General features: G+C 43.5%; 1 protein-coding gene across 1 annotated transcript in view; it reads left to right on the top strand.

The window, feature by feature from the left end:
• The window catches only part of LOC115464490 (oocyte zinc finger protein XlCOF6-like), a 182,919-nt gene that overhangs the window by 21,619 nt on the left and 144,513 nt on the right, over positions 1 to 16,787 (top strand). The window contains exons 3-7 of the mRNA XM_030194860.1: positions 592 to 705; positions 7,195 to 7,355; positions 11,142 to 11,268; positions 12,743 to 12,856; positions 13,009 to 13,122. Coding sequence (XP_030050720.1) covers positions 592 to 705; positions 7,195 to 7,355; positions 11,142 to 11,268; positions 12,743 to 12,856; positions 13,009 to 13,122 — 630 coding nt within the window. The remainder of the gene's footprint in view (positions 1 to 591; positions 706 to 7,194; positions 7,356 to 11,141; positions 11,269 to 12,742; positions 12,857 to 13,008; positions 13,123 to 16,787) is intronic.

Below are 16,787 nucleotides of genomic sequence, written 5' to 3'. Positions count from 1 at the left end.
TCAACTGTTCACTGGTCAGTTACACTGTACAATGTGTCACCCCTTCACACTCATACAGTGATTTCAGCTTAGAAGTTCATGGATAGAAATGAGGCACCAGAAAACCTTCAACATTTAATATAAATCAGGCAGCAAACTACAGCTCCTCTCCAAACCTTGGTAAGCCGATACAAACAGCCCAAGGTATACAGTGTTGCTTTAATTCTACATATGATGCTCAAAATTGTGTGCGTGCAATTTAATTGCATAATGATCCAATTAGCACTGATTCTTGGGTGCTAATAATCAATTTTCAGCTCTGATTGGCATTAAACTTACACGTGGATCTAGATAGGGCGTGCAGGCAGGGGAAGGGCTGGGGTGGATCAGGGGCGTTTCTGGAATTTGCACACAGTGTTACAGAATAACAGAGATCCACGCCTAATTTAGGCATGAAAATTTAGACCAGGTTTCAATAGGTGTAAATCCTCACACCTAAAATTGGGAGCAGATCCCGGCACAAAACGCTGCTTGTTCAGAACAGGAAACAGATGGAAATTTCCCAGGGGTTCTACATATATATTTAAATGCCATTTTCCTACTTACTTACAGGTTATTCAATTGTTAATCCTGATGTAATATTCAAGATAAAAAAGGACGATGATAAATATTTCACTCAACATTTTGAATGGGAGGGAAAAGAAAATCCAAATGATCCCATGAAGAGTAAGTAGATGTTTTGGGTTTAAGGGCTTTGAGTTTTCAGATCAATGTCTCCAGACATTTGAAGACGTAAAATCCTTGGTAAATCTTTCTGGATGTGTTTTCTCTTAACAGGCCTTCCGATTGTAACGTCTGTGTTCTCACTGAGTGTTAAACATCTTAATAAATTCCGCTGGGATTATTTAGGAATTTAGAGCTGGTGAGATAAGAAACTGTTACCCTCTCTGTAAAACAGATACTGCGGTGGGGGGGGGGGGGGGGGGTGATTGAGCAGCAGCGCTACTACTGCTATTACTACTGCTTAACATTTCTACAGCACAACTAGACGTACACAGCGCTGTACACAGACATGCAAGAGACAGTCCCTATTAGGGAGTTAACATTTATTGTGGGAAGGGGCTAATTGTAGAGCAGGAGGAGTATAGAAATTATATGATGCCTTCTGCAAGGCTCAGTTGTCTTCTGTGTCAGTTCTCTACCATTTTGGGTAGGTGATCACGTAAAATGCAAACCAGTGCAGACTACCTCAATGTCCTTAATCTAACCGCTCTCTGTATCTGTCCCATATTCTTTTCCTCTCTGTCATCATCTCTGGCAGGTTATTCCAAATCTTCTTGTCTTCCTGTTTGGATCTTTTGTTCTTGTTAATTCAGTGTTACAATCAGGGAAGCTCTGTACGGATGATTCCAGCTTTCTTGAAAGCCTGATACAGTCATATCTGGTCTGTTAGGCTGTACCTAGGGCCCCTTTGTGCAGGTTACCTCAGCTTTCTGGGAATCCAGCTTCTTCTGTACTTTCACTGTCAGCCTACTGGCTTCTATTTTCCCCTCTGACACTGTAAAGTTTCTTGTGACACAACAAACACTTAAGCCCCCTCTGTTATCTTGTACCTGATGTTACTTCATGTCCTTAGCACTGTTTTTGTCAGGAGATACTTCCATGCATACATTTTCCTTGCCCAGTTGTAGAGCATATACAGATAACTTTTCGGGTTATTATTGGGAAACCTGACACTTAGTATAAGTTGCAGAAGAATGTTCCAGCACTAGATCCAAGCCCACAATACCCAAATAATAAAAGAACTAACTCCAGAACCAAGTATTATGAAAATAGAGTGCTTATTTATTTAGAACAGCAGCAGAGATAATATGAAAATTGCAAGAATAAAGGCAATGAAAGTCTTATCCTAGAAACAGCTCAGAGTAACTGCATATCACCCTGGATAGACTTATAATTCAGCTACTCTAACCCTCACAGCACGTATAAAGCATCAACTCTATATCTCAAAAAAGTGGAAGTGGAATCACAAAACTCAAACTCAAGTAACACAACTAATTACCCACTAAATTCAAACATGAGTGTACGTGAAAACTCTATGTGAACACTCTATATGTCTTGAAGGAAAAGCCTCAAGGAGCTCCTGACCATAAAGGTCTAGCGGGCTACTGGCGATCATTTTCATCGCCTTTATGGTGTGGAGCTCCTTGAGGTTTTTCCTTCTTTATAAGAAGGCATATAGAGTTTTCACGTACACTCATTTTTTAATTTAGTGGCTCATTAGTTGTGCTACTTGTGTATAAAGCATCAATGCTTTATATGACCTGATGCAGACATTCAGCAGATGGCCATGTGTTGGTGTAAATGAGTGATATATTCATACACAGTGATAGTGCTGGTAAGATTGACATCCTGTGTTCAGTACAGTAAGTGGATGGGCAGGGTCATTTCTTTACCTGTTATCATTTCAAATGGTGACAGTCCTGTGAAACGGTGAGGTGTGGACCTGATAGCCACTAATACCAGCGGTAGCTTCATATCCTAGTCTGTACCAGAGGTGGAAACAGATTTTTTGAGTATGCTTATAATGGTTTTGCTTAATCTTTCCACCTTTTCCTGAAGACTGAGGATGATAAGCAATATGATACCTATTTCCAACACCTAGAACTTTCCACATGTGCTGAATTACCTTACCTGTGATTGGAGTCTACCTGCATTGGTAGACCTCAACTAAAAACATGGTTGATGAGAAGAGTAGCTGTTGTTTCAATGGTGCAGTTGGGAGCAGGTAAATTCTCAAGCCACTTGGTGAATGTAGACATGACAGGAAGCATGTATTAATTTCCACGGGAGGATTGAACTACCAGTCTTACCCAGTCAATTTGTATGTCAGAACAGGGCATGGTTATGCCCTTATTCCTAAGGGAGCCCGGTGGAAAGGTGCAGAGAGCTAAAACTTGCAACAGTTAATAAGAACAATGTTGCCATACTGGTCCATCAAGCCCAGTATCCTGTTTCCAACAGTGGCCAATCTAGGTCACAAGTACCTGGCATGATCCCAGAAAAGTAAAACAGATTTTATGCTGCTTATCCAAGAAATAAGCAGTGGATTTTCCCAAGTCCATTTTAATTATGGCTTATGGAATTTTCTTGTAGGAAATTATCTAAACCTTCTTTTTTAAACCCTGTTAAGCTAACTGCTTTTACCACATTCTTTGGTAACGAATTTCAGAGTTTCATTACTTGTTGAGGGAAGAAATATTTGTTTTTAATTTCTACTTAATAGCTTCATTGCATGCCTCCTAGTCCTAGTATTTTTGGAAAGAGTAAACAAACTATTGACGTCTACCTGTTCCACTCCACACATTATTTTGTAATCATCTATCATATCTCCCCTCAGCTGTCTCTTCTCCAAGCTGAAGAACTCTCACAACTTTAGCCTTTTCCCATAGGGAAGTCATCCCATCCACTTTATCATTTTTGTCACCCTTCTGTATACCTTTTCTAATACCACTATATATTTTCTGAGATGTAGTGACCAAATTACACACAGTATTTGAGGTGCAGTCGCACCATGGAGAGATACAAAGACATTATAACATTCTTATTTTTGTTTTCCATTCCTTTCCTTTCCTAATAATACCTAACCGCTGCATATCGATGACACCTAGATCCTTTTCCTGGTTGGTGACTCCTAATATGGAACCTTGCATTATGTAGCTATAATGCGAGTTCCTCTTTCCCACATGCATCACTTTCCACTTGCTCACATTAAACTTCATCTGCCATTTAGACTCCAAGTCTCCCAGTCTCGTCAGGTCCTCTTGCAATTTTTCACAATCCTCTTGCAATTTAACAACTTTGAATAACTTTGTGTGGTCAGCAAATTTGATTACCTCACTAGTTATTCCCATCTCTAGATCATTAATAAATATGTTAAAAAGCAGCAGTTCCAGCACCAGCCCCTGGGGAACCCCACTATCTACCCTTCTCCACTGAGAATACTGACCATTTAACCTTACTCTCTGTTTTTTATCTTTTAACCAGTTTTTAATCCACAATAGATCACTGCCTCCTATCCCATGACTTTCTCATTTCCTCAGTAGTCTTTCATGAGGTACTTTTGAAAATCCAGATACACAATATTGAGCGACTCGCCTCTATCCACATGTTTGCTCACCTTTTCAAAGAAATGTAATGGATTGTTGAGGCAAGATTTCCCTTTACTAAATCCATGTTGACTATATAAATGCTCTGTAATCTTATTTGTGATAATACATTTTGCCCTGCATCGATATCAAGCTGTAATTTCCTGGATCACCTCTGGAACCCTTTTTAAAAATTGGTGTTAACATTGACAATCCTCCGATCTTCCAGTGCTATGCTTGATTGTAAAGATAAATTACATATTACTAACAATAGCTCTGCAAGTTCATTTTTCAATTCTATCAGTACTCTGGTATGTATACCATCTTGTCCAGGCAATTTGCTACTCTTCAGTTTGTCAAATTACCCAATTACATCTTCAAGGTTTACAGAGATTTGTTTCAGTTCTCTGACTAGACAGCATCGAATATCATTTCTCACACTGGTGTATTTTTCACATCTTCCTTGGTAAAGACTGAAGCAAAAAATTAATTTAATCTGTCTTCTATGGTCTTGTCTTCTCTTAGTGCCCCTTTTATTATTTAGCGGTCCAACTGATTGTTTTCACGGCTTTCTTGCTTCTAGTGTACCTAACATCTAATCAAACAAGTTTATTCATTCAGTTTTAGTCAATTCTACTTTTTATTCAGCAAGTCTGTTCCCTATGAATTTTTTAGTTTGCCATGCAAGCTTCCTCATTAGCCAAAATCCTCCTGTATTGCAGCTTTTTCTTTTTTTTTTTCTTAATGTTTCAATTTACTCCTATATACAGTCCATTTTTCTGTGTCTTTCCTATCAGACCACTATTTCACATATTTCATAGTGACCAAAATGATAGAGGGGATGGACCTGCTCCCATATAAGGAAAGGCTAAAGAGGTTAGAGCTCTTCAGCTTGAAAAGAGACTACTGAGGGGAGTTATGATTAAGGTCTATGAAATCCGGAGTGATGTGGAGCAGGTGAAGGTGAATTGATTTCTCATTCATTCAAAAAGTACAAAGACCAGGGGACACTCAATGAAATTGCATGGAAATACTTTTAAAACTAATAGGAGGAAATACTTTTTCACTCAAAAAATAGTTAAGCTCTGGAACTCATTGCTGGAGGATGTGTTAATGGCGGTTAGCGTATCTGGGTTTAAAAAAAGCTTTGGACAAATTTCTGGAGGAAAAGTCCGTAGCCTGTTATTGAGATGGACATGGGGGAAGCCACTGCTTGCCCTGGGATTGGTAGCATGGAATAGTACTACTAATTGGGTTTCTACCGGGTACTCGTGATGAAAGTAATTTACAAATAAAATAATTAATATAGAAAAGAATGCCAACATTTTTAACAGGAAAGCAACAATCGGACTGCAAACTGGATAACATCAGGCACCAGAACAAGCCACACGATTCAAATCAGGTGCCAAAAAGCAGTTTCAACTTCTGATGAGAAATATATCCTGGGAGATCATTCCATAACTTAAGGGCAGCAAAAATAGAAAGCCAAATGACGTGTTATCTCATAATGGGCCTTCTTGGAATGGGATAAAATGAATCCACTAGTATCCAAAGATCAAAGAAACTGTGAAGGGGGGTGTAGGGGACCAATGAAGAAAGATATGCTGGCTTTCCCAAAGGAAATGCCTTATGTGCTAGACATAATATTTTAACCGGAATGTGAGAATGCACAGGAAGCCAGTGGAATGTTGAAATAGAGGCATAAGGCGATCTAGGGGGTTAACTGACAATACCTGCCTCTTAGTATGTGGGGATGGGGGCATTTTATGCCATCCTTGCCATCTCAGTCACCCCCATTCTAGGAATTCTTTGTCACCGGTGCCCTCTAGTGGGGGCTGAAGACCTCTTCCACTCTGACTTATAAACTCTCAGGGCCTGATATTCATAAGGGTTTAAGGGCCCCTTTTACTAAGTTGCATTAGGCTCTATGTGCACCCAATGCGTGCCAGAATGAACTTACCACCCGCCTACCGCGTGCCTCTTGTGATAATTTCATTTTTGGCGCGTCTGGAAAATATTTTTTATTTTCGGACATGCGTAGCGGCCGTGCAGCAAGTGGCATCTGACGCACGTAGGTCCTTACCGCGCAGATTCCTTACCATTAGGTCTATGACTGGCGATAAGGTCAGACTCCCAAAATGGACGCACAGCAATTTTGATTTTACCGCACATCCATTTTCGGCAAAAATTTTAAAAAGGCATTTTTGGTACATGCGCTGAAAAATATTTCTGTGCATGCCCAAAACCCGCGCCTACACTATCACAAGCCACTTTTTACCGTGGCTTAGTAAAAGGACCCCTAAATTAACAGGAGAGGCTCCTGACCAGTTAAACCCCACTGAGCTGGTCATTCTCATACATTCAGTGACCCTTAATGGGATAGTAGCACTGACTATTCCTCTGACTGACAGTGTATTAACTGGATAGTATGAGGGTGGAGCTTGGGCAGATCCAGCACTTCACTGGTTAACACTGATAGTTCACTAACCGGTCACATATATGGATAACAAAAAGGCTGTCCTAACTTTATCTTCTGAGATTACCAGGCACTGATATGAATATCGGCTGTTGCCCCATTAACTTCTGTGTGACCACACTTACCTGTATATTCAGTGCTGATGTCTGTCCAGCATTGACTATCGGGGGTTAATTCAGCCTGTGGTTATAAGCGGGTAAAAACCACTGACTGCCTCAAGCTGAATATTTACCCTGTAATGATTTAACAGTTTTCCAATTGTTGGTGTCCTGCAAAATCTGATTTCTGATCCACAGAAACTAGATGGAAAACAATCTGTGTTAAAGAAACCAAAAACCCCTCCTGATAACAGATATCTACCACAGAGCTACTTGTAGCTGTTGAGACAGGAGTTGCTTGTCTCAGTATGAAAATATCAGGGTATTTCTAGAATAAGTTTCTGATGATGATCAGTACAGCGGTACCCCTCTTTTTTTGGTTCTATACCAGTGGAGGTGCCTATGAGAACATTAAAATTCTGAGCACTTATTGGCTCTGTGGTAACTTAAACAAAAAAAAAAAGCTTATAATGCTTTCTTTTTCTTATAATAGGCTCCTACAGTGTGAAACCTGGCATTTTAATCCGGTTTGAGCAAGATGGATTCAGGACTGAGCCTCAGGAATCTGAGGAAAGAGGAAATCTGACCACCACAGGCACATGTGAGGAACTGCCTGAAGCTTGTGGTGAAGCTTCGATTAAAGCTAGTAATGAGGTAATGCACATTTTTCTTATAAGAAAGATCTCTGGATAGGAGATAGTGAGAATGAGGTGTTATAATCACAACATCTAACCTTTGTTGTGTAGGTAATATGTTTGTTCTATTTTTTAAATATTTTTACCTTTCTCTTTTCATTGTCAGTTCATTTTCTTTTCTCCCCCACTATTATCCCATGTTGCTCTTTCTCTTCCCTTTATCTTCTTTAGTATCTACTATCGCTCATTCTTTATCAAGTTTTACCATTTTCGCTGTATCTCTCACTCTTTCTGACCTCTTTCTATCCACTTTGCAATCCTCTTTAACACATTGTGCTACCACCCTCCAGTTTAATCCACCCTATCATGGTGATATAATTTGTACCCTGATAACACAGTGTTCCATTTGGTTATCTTCCTTCCACAGATCTCTGAGATTCCCATTATATCTACTTTTTCATTTAGGGCCCCCTTTACTAAGGTAACTAGACAGTGCATGGCATTGTCCAGTTACCACTGGACTTGCCCCTGCTGCTCCACCCCTCCCCCCCCCCCCCAAAAAAAAAGAATTATGTCCCAGAAATGGCACTCAGTGTGAGCCAGGGGCGTAGCTACGGGTGGGCCTGGGTGGGCCCAGGCCCACCCAATCTCAGCTCAGGCCCACCCAGTTTGTCCTGCTCCTCCAATCGGTGCCAGTCCTCTAGGTGCCGATTAGGTTGCAGCGGGAGAGAGAGTGAACAGTCTTCTGCCCCATCGCTGTAGCAGCAATGTCTAAAGCCATCAGAAAAAACAGCAGCTCACCAGATTTTAGTCCTCCGGAAGCTCTGGCATAGTTTGGAGGGGCGAGGGGGGGCATTGCCTTCCCTCCAAACGCATGGCTGGAGCAACACTGTAGGCAGCTCTTCCTGCCCTGAGCTCCCGGACAGGCTTCCTCCTCGTTCCTTCCTGCCCCCACCCCTCGCACGTGTCAGTAGTTATAGTAGTGGGAGGACATGTGCCTGCCGAGCTCCTGGGCTCCCCTTCATATTTATCAGCATTTTTAAAGCATCTTGTCTTGAGCACGGATTTCTCTCAACAAAGCTTGCTGAACCTATGGACAAATTTGTGGAGCGACTGACCGATCCTAAACCTGCTAAATCGACCCGAGCAGATCGAGCTCAAGGTAAGCAAGGGAACGAAAAGAGGTGGCATGAGTACCGGAGCGGTAACGCAGTTTACAACAGCATCAGCGTTATCAGGCAGTTCCTCTGCTGTAAACACAGCCTGAGAAGTGAATTTGCAGGCTGTGGTTTCCACTGTAGCTTTACTAATTGAATCAGAATGCATTCTCCAATTGTAAAACCTTAGGAATTTGCTAACATCATCCTGTTAATGGCTCATTACCTTTGGGCCCTATTGGGGGGCTTTCTCCTGTTCTATGCTAGTAGCAAAAATCATTTATCAATGAATCCTTTTTTTTGTTTGTTTAATTGACTGTGAATTATCAACCTTGCAAAAATGTGAAATATGGGTGGAAGAGCCGGAGTACCTGAAACTTTTAATTCTTAATCTTTTATTGAGGTTTCCAACCTGAATTCTCAAAATACACAACAGTAAGTTGGTGTGTGTGTATGTACACACACACACACACACACACACCCCTTCTCCCCTCCCCCCATAAACACCCTAATTTGTTTTGAAAGCCTGCTTAATTTTTACCTGGCTTTTCTAGAACTGTCGTTGCAGGTTACCAAAGTGTCAAAACTTCACGCAGTCTAACAGTGTTACTCAGTAATACAAATTTGATGTAACACTATTCTGTACAAAAAGTCTACACACGTGATGAGATTCTATTAATGATTCTTGTTTAATTAACAGATGTAAGCATAAATGTCGTCTTAAATAGTTGCTATTCTCATCAAGCGCCTGCAGATTTAATTAAAATATGATAAAAACTCTATAGTTTAAAGCTAAAACCTGCTTTAAGCCTTAAATCTCTACAATGTCTTTGGAAGAGAGTCAGTTTCTTAGAATCCTGTAGATTATATGACTTTTTCCAGCAAGTGCTTCCGAAAATCCCATGAAATCAAGCTGCTTCAGTTTGTATAACTCTTCCCTACAGTTTTACATAATATTGTGCAGAGATGGTATTGCTGGGGTTTTTTTCCCTTTTTTTTTTTTTTTGTTTTAAAGGTAAACTACTTTTTCCAGGGGCAATCCTAAAAGGATGAGTGCTGTGTGTTTAAATAGGGTTGTCCTTGCTATACTTAAAATTCAATTGTCAGATATGGCGTGTGGAACTTTGCATGCCTTGAAAAGTTTGTATTTATGTTTTGCAGGCAGAGATATTCTAATTCCACTACATCTTTTTTGAGATGTTTATCCCCTCCTCTTTAATTCCCCGTACCCCTTAGTTGTTCTGTCTGTTACCTGAGTTACAGGACAATTTAAAAGTTTTGGTCCTTTATTCAGTAATTGATGAGGGTTGGTCTGTGTTCTGCATGTGACCGAGGTGAAAGATTCTTCTGGCATGTGGCTTGTGAGGGGATCTATATCAGTCTGACTTGTTTGGCTTTTCCAATGGGACACGTATTGCTGTTGTGTATATTCACCGCTGCCTTTTTCAAGGTGCTGTTATTGATATTTGTGTGTTCAGAATTGGTGGTGTTAAGGTTTGCAACATAGGCTCCAAGTATTTATGTGGTTTATGTTGATGCAGGACACTTGTTGGGCAGACTGTTCATTAGAAATCCTTCATCACGTGCACTCTAAGGCATTATTTAGGAGTATCCCAAGAAATGCTACTCACACCTATATACATAGTGCCCACCCATACTAGCTCTGGGCCCACCCAAAATGTCAGGTCTGGCTACGCCACTGGTGTGAGCCAGAACTACTGCCGGATCGCCATGTGCCGTTTCCCCCGTAGCCTACCGAGGCCTAGTAAAAGGGCCCCTAAGTGCAGTATACTCTCTCTCTCCCATCTTATTGTTCAAACTTCTAGGATTTATATACAGACATTTCAAAGTGTGTTTTTTGTCTGGATTTACAGTTGCTTAGTAGTTGAGAGGCTCTTCCTTGAAGGAATCTGGCCTAGTTCTGCCTTTGTTGCAGCTTCCCTGTTCTGATACCTTTAAAGATACCTAATCCCAATCCATCTGCTCCTGAGTGATTGTTGACTTTCTCCTTTTTGTCTGTTTTTACAGTTGCTTACTAACTGACAGGGATAGTTATCTGTCTCTTCTTTCCATCTGATCTTCCCTTGAAGGCATCTGGCCTACTTCTGCCTTTGTTGCAACTTCCCTATCAGGATGCTCTTACTTCCTTGATCTGATAGTATTCTTTAAAGATACCTAATCTCAACCCCTGAGCGATTGTCGTCTTTCCCCAAGTTGTAGTTTAAAAGCTGTTGTGTCTCCTTTTTAAACATTTGATTCTGCACATCTTTTTGGGTCATGCTTCCCCCTTCCCCAGAATATTGTCCAGTTCCTAACAAATCTAAATCCTTTTTTCCTATATCATTGTCTTACCCACACATTGAAACTCTGGAGCTCTGGAAATCTCTTGGTTTCTGCATGTGAAACAGGGAGTATTTCTGAGACTGTTACTCTGGAGCTTTTAGTTTTCAGTTTTCTATCTAAGAGCCTAAATTTGGCTTCCAGAACTTCCCTCCTACACTCTTCTATGTTTTTGGTACCCGTTTAAAAATTTTTTTCTTTTTATGTGAACTATTACGTATGTTTATTGTATGTTGATAGGTGGATGTATATTTCATAAAATGAAATTAAAAAAATAATGATGTAGGGTGTCCGGTTTGCTGTTCTAGGTATTGGTCACATTCAAGGACGTTTCTGCTTATTTCTTGGAAATGGACTGGGACCTTCTGGGAGAAAGGCAGAAGGAGCTGTACAAGAAGGTCATCAAGGAGATCCATGACATCCTCATCTCACGAGGTAAACGTGCTTATGTTGTAGATGATAGAGAAACATATTATGGAATCAGTGGTGTAAAAATCACAGGAACTAGATACCATGGGCACCTGAAATTTAGATCCTGACTTACATAGTAACATACATAGTAACATAGTAAATGACGGCAGAAAAAGACCTGCATGGTCCATCCAGTCTGCCCTACAAGATAAACTCATATGTGCTACTTTTTGTGTATACCTTACCTTGATTTGTACCTGTGTCCTTTTCAGGGCACAGACCGTGCAAGTCTGCCCAGCACTATCCCCGCCTCCCAACCACCAGCCCCGCCTCCCACCACCGGCTCTGACACAGACCGTATAAGTCTGCCCAGCACTATGACCGTATAAGTCTGCCCAGCACTATCCCCGCCACCGGCTCTGCCACCCAATCTCGGCTAAGCTCCTTAGGATCCATTCCTTCTGAACAGGATTCCTTTATGTTTATCCCACGCGTGTTTGAATTCTGTTACCGTTTTCATTTCCACCACCTCCTGCGGGAGGGCATTCCAAGCATCCACTACTCTCTCCGTGAAAAAATACTTCCTGACATTTTTCTTGAGTCTGCCCCCCTTCAATCTCATTTCATGTCCTCTCGTTCTACCGCCTTCGCACCTCCGGAAAAGGTTCGTTTGCGGATTAATACTTTTCAAATATTTGAACGTCTGTATCATATCACCCCTGTTTCTCCTTTCTTCCAGAGTATACATGTTCAGGTCATCAAGTCTCTGCTCATACGTCTTGTAACGCAAATCCGTTACCATTCTCGTAGCTTTTCTTTGCACCGCTTCAATTCTTTTTACATGCTTCGCAAGGTACGGCCTCCAAAACTGAACACAATACTCTAGGTGGGGCCTCACCAATGACTTATACAGGGGCATCAACACCTCCTTTCTTCTGCTGGTCACACCTCTCTCTTCTGATGCCAACCCGAATTCAATAGGAGCCTGTGAAGATACCACTGCTACAGGCTCTGCAAAAGATGCTCTCAGTTGTAAGATAAAATGATATCTTAAACTAGAGGCTTCACACAGCACCAGCTGGATCCTCTCCCATTCCTATACAAAATAGCTTGGTACAGAAGACCTCTCAGATTTCATCTGACACTTATGCATAAGGTCTTGATGTATCAGCTGCACACTAGTCAACTATATTGTACAACATATAACCTCTCCAAATGATAACCAGAAGATTGGAACCTGCAATGTCTCCATCTAGGAGGGCTATGAAGAGAATTTTCTGTCCATAAACCCTCTATGATATAATCTTAATCAAATGGCAGGCCACTGATGCTGCCTCTCTTCAAGCTTTTTTCAGATAAATACACATACCCCAAGATATCTGTACATACACATATACACACACCTTCATGCACACATCATATACATGAAGCAGATGGAACCTCCTGTGGGAATTTGCAAGTACAACTGCAATGTAATTTTTCTGCTTCTTATTGACAGGTTATTCAATTGTTAATCCTGATGTTATATTCAAGATTAAAAAGGAAGATGAGAAATATTTCAATCATCAATTTGAGTGGGAGGGACAAGAAAATCCAAATGACTCTACCAACGGTAAGTAAATGTTTTGGATTTAATGGGCTTTGCATTTTTAGATCACAGGAGATAGGTCATTAACAACAAACATTTGGACACTTAAAATCTGTTTCCTAATTTAGTATTATCAGATACTTGATGAATCCTTGTAAATGTGTTTTCTTTCACAGGACTTCCAATTGTAACGTCTGTGCTCTCACTGAGCATTAAGCAAGAGGAAGATCTCCCCTTCATGGATCATCCTGAGTCAGAGATGTCTGAACAGACTCACCCTTCTGTAGCATGTAAGTGAGGTGATTAAAATATGCAGATGAGAGGAAACTATTAAAAGTTGTCAAAACACTTGTGGTTTGTGAAAAATTGCAGGAAGACCTTAGGAAACTAGAAGACTGGGCATCCAAATGACAGATTACATTTATTGCAGACAAATGCAAAGTGATGTATATTGGGAAGAATCTGAATCATAGTTATCTGATGCTAGGATCCACTTTAGGAGTCAACACTCAAAAATAAAACCTAGGTGTTATCCTAGACAATACACACTGAATTCTTCTGTTCAGTGTGCTTCGTCAGCCAAAAAAGCAAATAGGATGCTAGTAATTATTAGGAGAGGGATGCAAAATAAGACCAAAAGTGTTATAATGCCTCTATATTGCTCCATGGTGCGACCTTACCTTGAGTACTGTGTTTAATTCTAGGGAAATGGGACTTGATATACCGCCTTTCTGAGGTTTTTGCTACTACATTCAAAGTGGTTTACATATATTCAGGTACTTCCTCATCAACCCTCCAGACCGGTCAAGACGCTTGGGTTATGCTCGCCTACCAGCAGAGGGAGACTGAGAACAGTAAACTTGAAACTATGTACATATAACCTGTGCCTAGCCATCTATAGCCAGCATTTTCTCAGTCTCAGCAGAGGGTAGACAGGCAGCCTGTGCAGCTTGCCCGGTCTGGATAGGTTGTTGTGTTTGTTTTTATTATTTTCTTTTGTTCTGTGCTGGTTTTCATCCCTGTACCTGGAAGATTTTGGTGTGCTAGGGGTTGCGGGTCCGCTGGGGCCCGTCTTTGTCCCCTTTGGGGTGTCACACCCGGGTGGCTGGGTCCCTCCCCCGAGCTGGCTCTCCGTTTGGGCAGCTTTGTGCCTCGGCTGCAGTTTGTCAAACTGTAGCCTTGAGTGCCGGATGGTTTTAGCAGCAGCAGGGCTCAAATTATAGGCTGCAGTAAAGTTTTATTGAAAAAAAAAAAAAAAAAAAAAAAAAGTCGAGAGAGGCCCAAACTGGTGAGAGCTATTGGAGCTGCACTCCGGAGCCTCGGAGCTGTTCAGCTGTGAGTAAGACGCTGAATTTTCCTGCTCGGGTGAGTTTCTTGGTATTTACAATTGGGGCACTTGTTTGGCTGTCAGCTGGGCTTGCGATAATGTCGGGGAAACCGCTGAGGTGCCGGTCATGTGCGCGTCGGGGCGTCGACGCGGTGGGGAGCGTTTGCCGGTTTTGTGGGGAACCGAAGCCTCAATCCTCCGTCCCGCCGGTGTTGGCGGCGGAGGTTCCCGCGGCTAGCGTCTCGGAGGTTACGGCGCCTTTGAATAGCGGCCCTGCGGCGGTTCCAATTTTGGCGGGAACCGCCGCCATTTTGGATTCGGCGCTGCACGGGCCCGAGAGAGTCGGAGGACTGCCGGGCAGCCAATTTCCAGCGCCTTCGGGGGGTGATGCCTCAGGTAGGATCGGTTTTCCCCCGGATTTCATTTGGAGTTTATATCAGGCTTGGCAGGCAGTGCCGTCCCGAGCGGAGCCCCTTAGTCTTGGAACGGGGGGGGGGGGGGGCTAGCGCGAAGAGACCACGTGTAGAGTGGTCTGAAGATTTTGAAGGTTTTTCCCCTCCGGATTCGGAGGGTGACTTTAGCCTCCTAGAAGAGGAGGAGGGGTCGTTGGCTGGATATGATAAGGAGCTTGCGCTGCCTGGGGAGGATCCCTCGGTGGTGCGCATTTTTCAGCGAGATGAATTGTCGGATCTCATTCATCAGGTGGCTGCGACCCTCAAATTTGATCCGGCGGCAGCTCCGTTAGAGGCCGGAAAGCAGGATCCATTGGTTAAGGGGATCAGACGGGTGTCTTGTTCTTTCCCTATGAATGCGGATCTGAGGGAAATGATTACTCAGGAGTGGCAGGCGCCGGAGGCGCCGTGTAAGGTGGCTCGGGCCATGGCTAAGCTTTATCCCCTGCCGCAGGAAGATAGAGATTCGCTCAAGCCTCCGACCGTGGATGCCGTGTTTACGGCAGTGACTAAGGCCACGGCGATTCCAGTGGACGGGGGGGCTGCGTTGCGAGACCCTCAGGACAAAAAATTGGAAACTTTCCTGAAGCGCAGTTTTGATTTGTCGGCCCTGGCATTACAGGCGTCGGTCTGTGGAGGTCTGGTGGCGCGGGCTTGTTTCCGCTGGGCGGAGCGGCTCTTAGATAGCCCGCCAGGGGACAGAGCCTTTTTGACTCAAGATCTGGCTAAGTTGGAGTTGGGTTCCTCCTTTTTGGCAGATGCACTGTATGATTTGTTGCGGGCCTCGGCGAAGAACATGTCTCTAGCGGTGGCAGCTCGTCGGGCCCTGTGGTTGCGAGGCTGGATGGCGGATGCTGCGTCCAAGGCCAAGTTGTGTTCGCTCCCGTTTAAAGGCTCTTTGCTGTTAGGTGAAGAGTTGGATAAGTTGGTAAGAGGTCTTAGTGATGCTAAGATTCCTCAGCTTCCGGAACTTCGCCCTAAGGCTTTTAGAGGATCCGCGGGTCGCGGTCGTTTTCAGGAAGCAAAGCGGTATCGGCCGGGTAGGTATTCTGGTGGGACTAGGGGTCGTTTCTTTCAGAGAACTCAGTCCTTTCGCGGTGGCTGTCGTGGAGGGCGAGGTTCCTCTTTGGGAGCGTCCGGTGCGTCCCGTCCTTCTCAATGATGGTTTGGGGGCCCAGTCTCTGGTTCGCGTGGGGGCTCGCTTACGCTTGTTTTACCAGAGGTGGGTCCAGATCACGTCAGACCAGTGGGTCCTGCAGATAATCCGAGACGGGTACGCGCTGGAATTCGACAGGCCTCTGTCCGACTTCTTCCTAGTGTCTCCCTGTCATTCAAGGCGCAAGGCGAGAGCGGTCCGCGATACTCTGTCACGTCTGATAGCTTTAGGGGCTGTAGTCCCTGTTCCTCCAGCAGAGAGAGGAAAGGGATGTTATTCCATATACTTCGTGGTACCCAAAAAAGAGGACGCTTTTCGTCCCATTTTGGATCTCAAGAAGGTCAATGCAGCCCTAAAGGTTCCTTCCTTTCGGATGGAGACGTTACGCTCAGTCATTGTAGCGGTTCAGGAAGGGGAATTTCTGACTTCTCTAGATCTGACGGAAGCTTACTTGCACATTCCCATCCTGGAGGCGCATCAGCGTTTTCTTCGCTTTGTGGTGCTAGGGAGACATTTTCAGTTTTGCGCGCTTCCCTTTGGACTGGCCACCGCTCCTCGCACCTTCTCCAAGGTGATGGTCGTGGTGGCAGCAGCTCTTCGCTTGCAGGGCATTTTGGTGCACCCGTACCTAGACGACTGGTTGATTCGGGCCAAATCAAAGGCGGAGAGCGAGGAGGTCACCGGTCGGGTGGTGTCCTTTTTGCAATCTCTGGGCTGGGTTGTCAATCTGGCCAAGAGTCACCTAGTGCCGTCGCAGTCTCTCGAGTATCTGGGAGTCCGGTTCGACACGAAGAGAGGCCGGGTGTTCTTGACTTCCTCTCGCATGTCCAAGCTGCAGGCTCAGATCCGTCTTTTCCGAGTCCAGAGGGCGCCCTCGGCGCGGGAGTATCTTCAGGTGTTGGGTCTGATGGCCGCATCGACAGATGTAATTCCTTGGGCCAGGGCGCATATGAGGCAGCTGCAGGGTGCTTTGTTGTCTTGTTGGTCCCCTCAGCTTCAGGATCTGGAGGAGAGGCTTGC

The sequence above is a fragment of the Microcaecilia unicolor genome, chromosome 3, assembly GCF_901765095.1.
Source record: "Microcaecilia unicolor chromosome 3, aMicUni1.1, whole genome shotgun sequence".
NCBI classification, from domain to species: Eukaryota; Metazoa; Chordata; class Amphibia; order Gymnophiona; family Siphonopidae; genus Microcaecilia; species Microcaecilia unicolor.
Note: the sequence above shows the minus strand (reverse complement) of the source record. Positions and strands in the feature narration are given on the sequence as shown.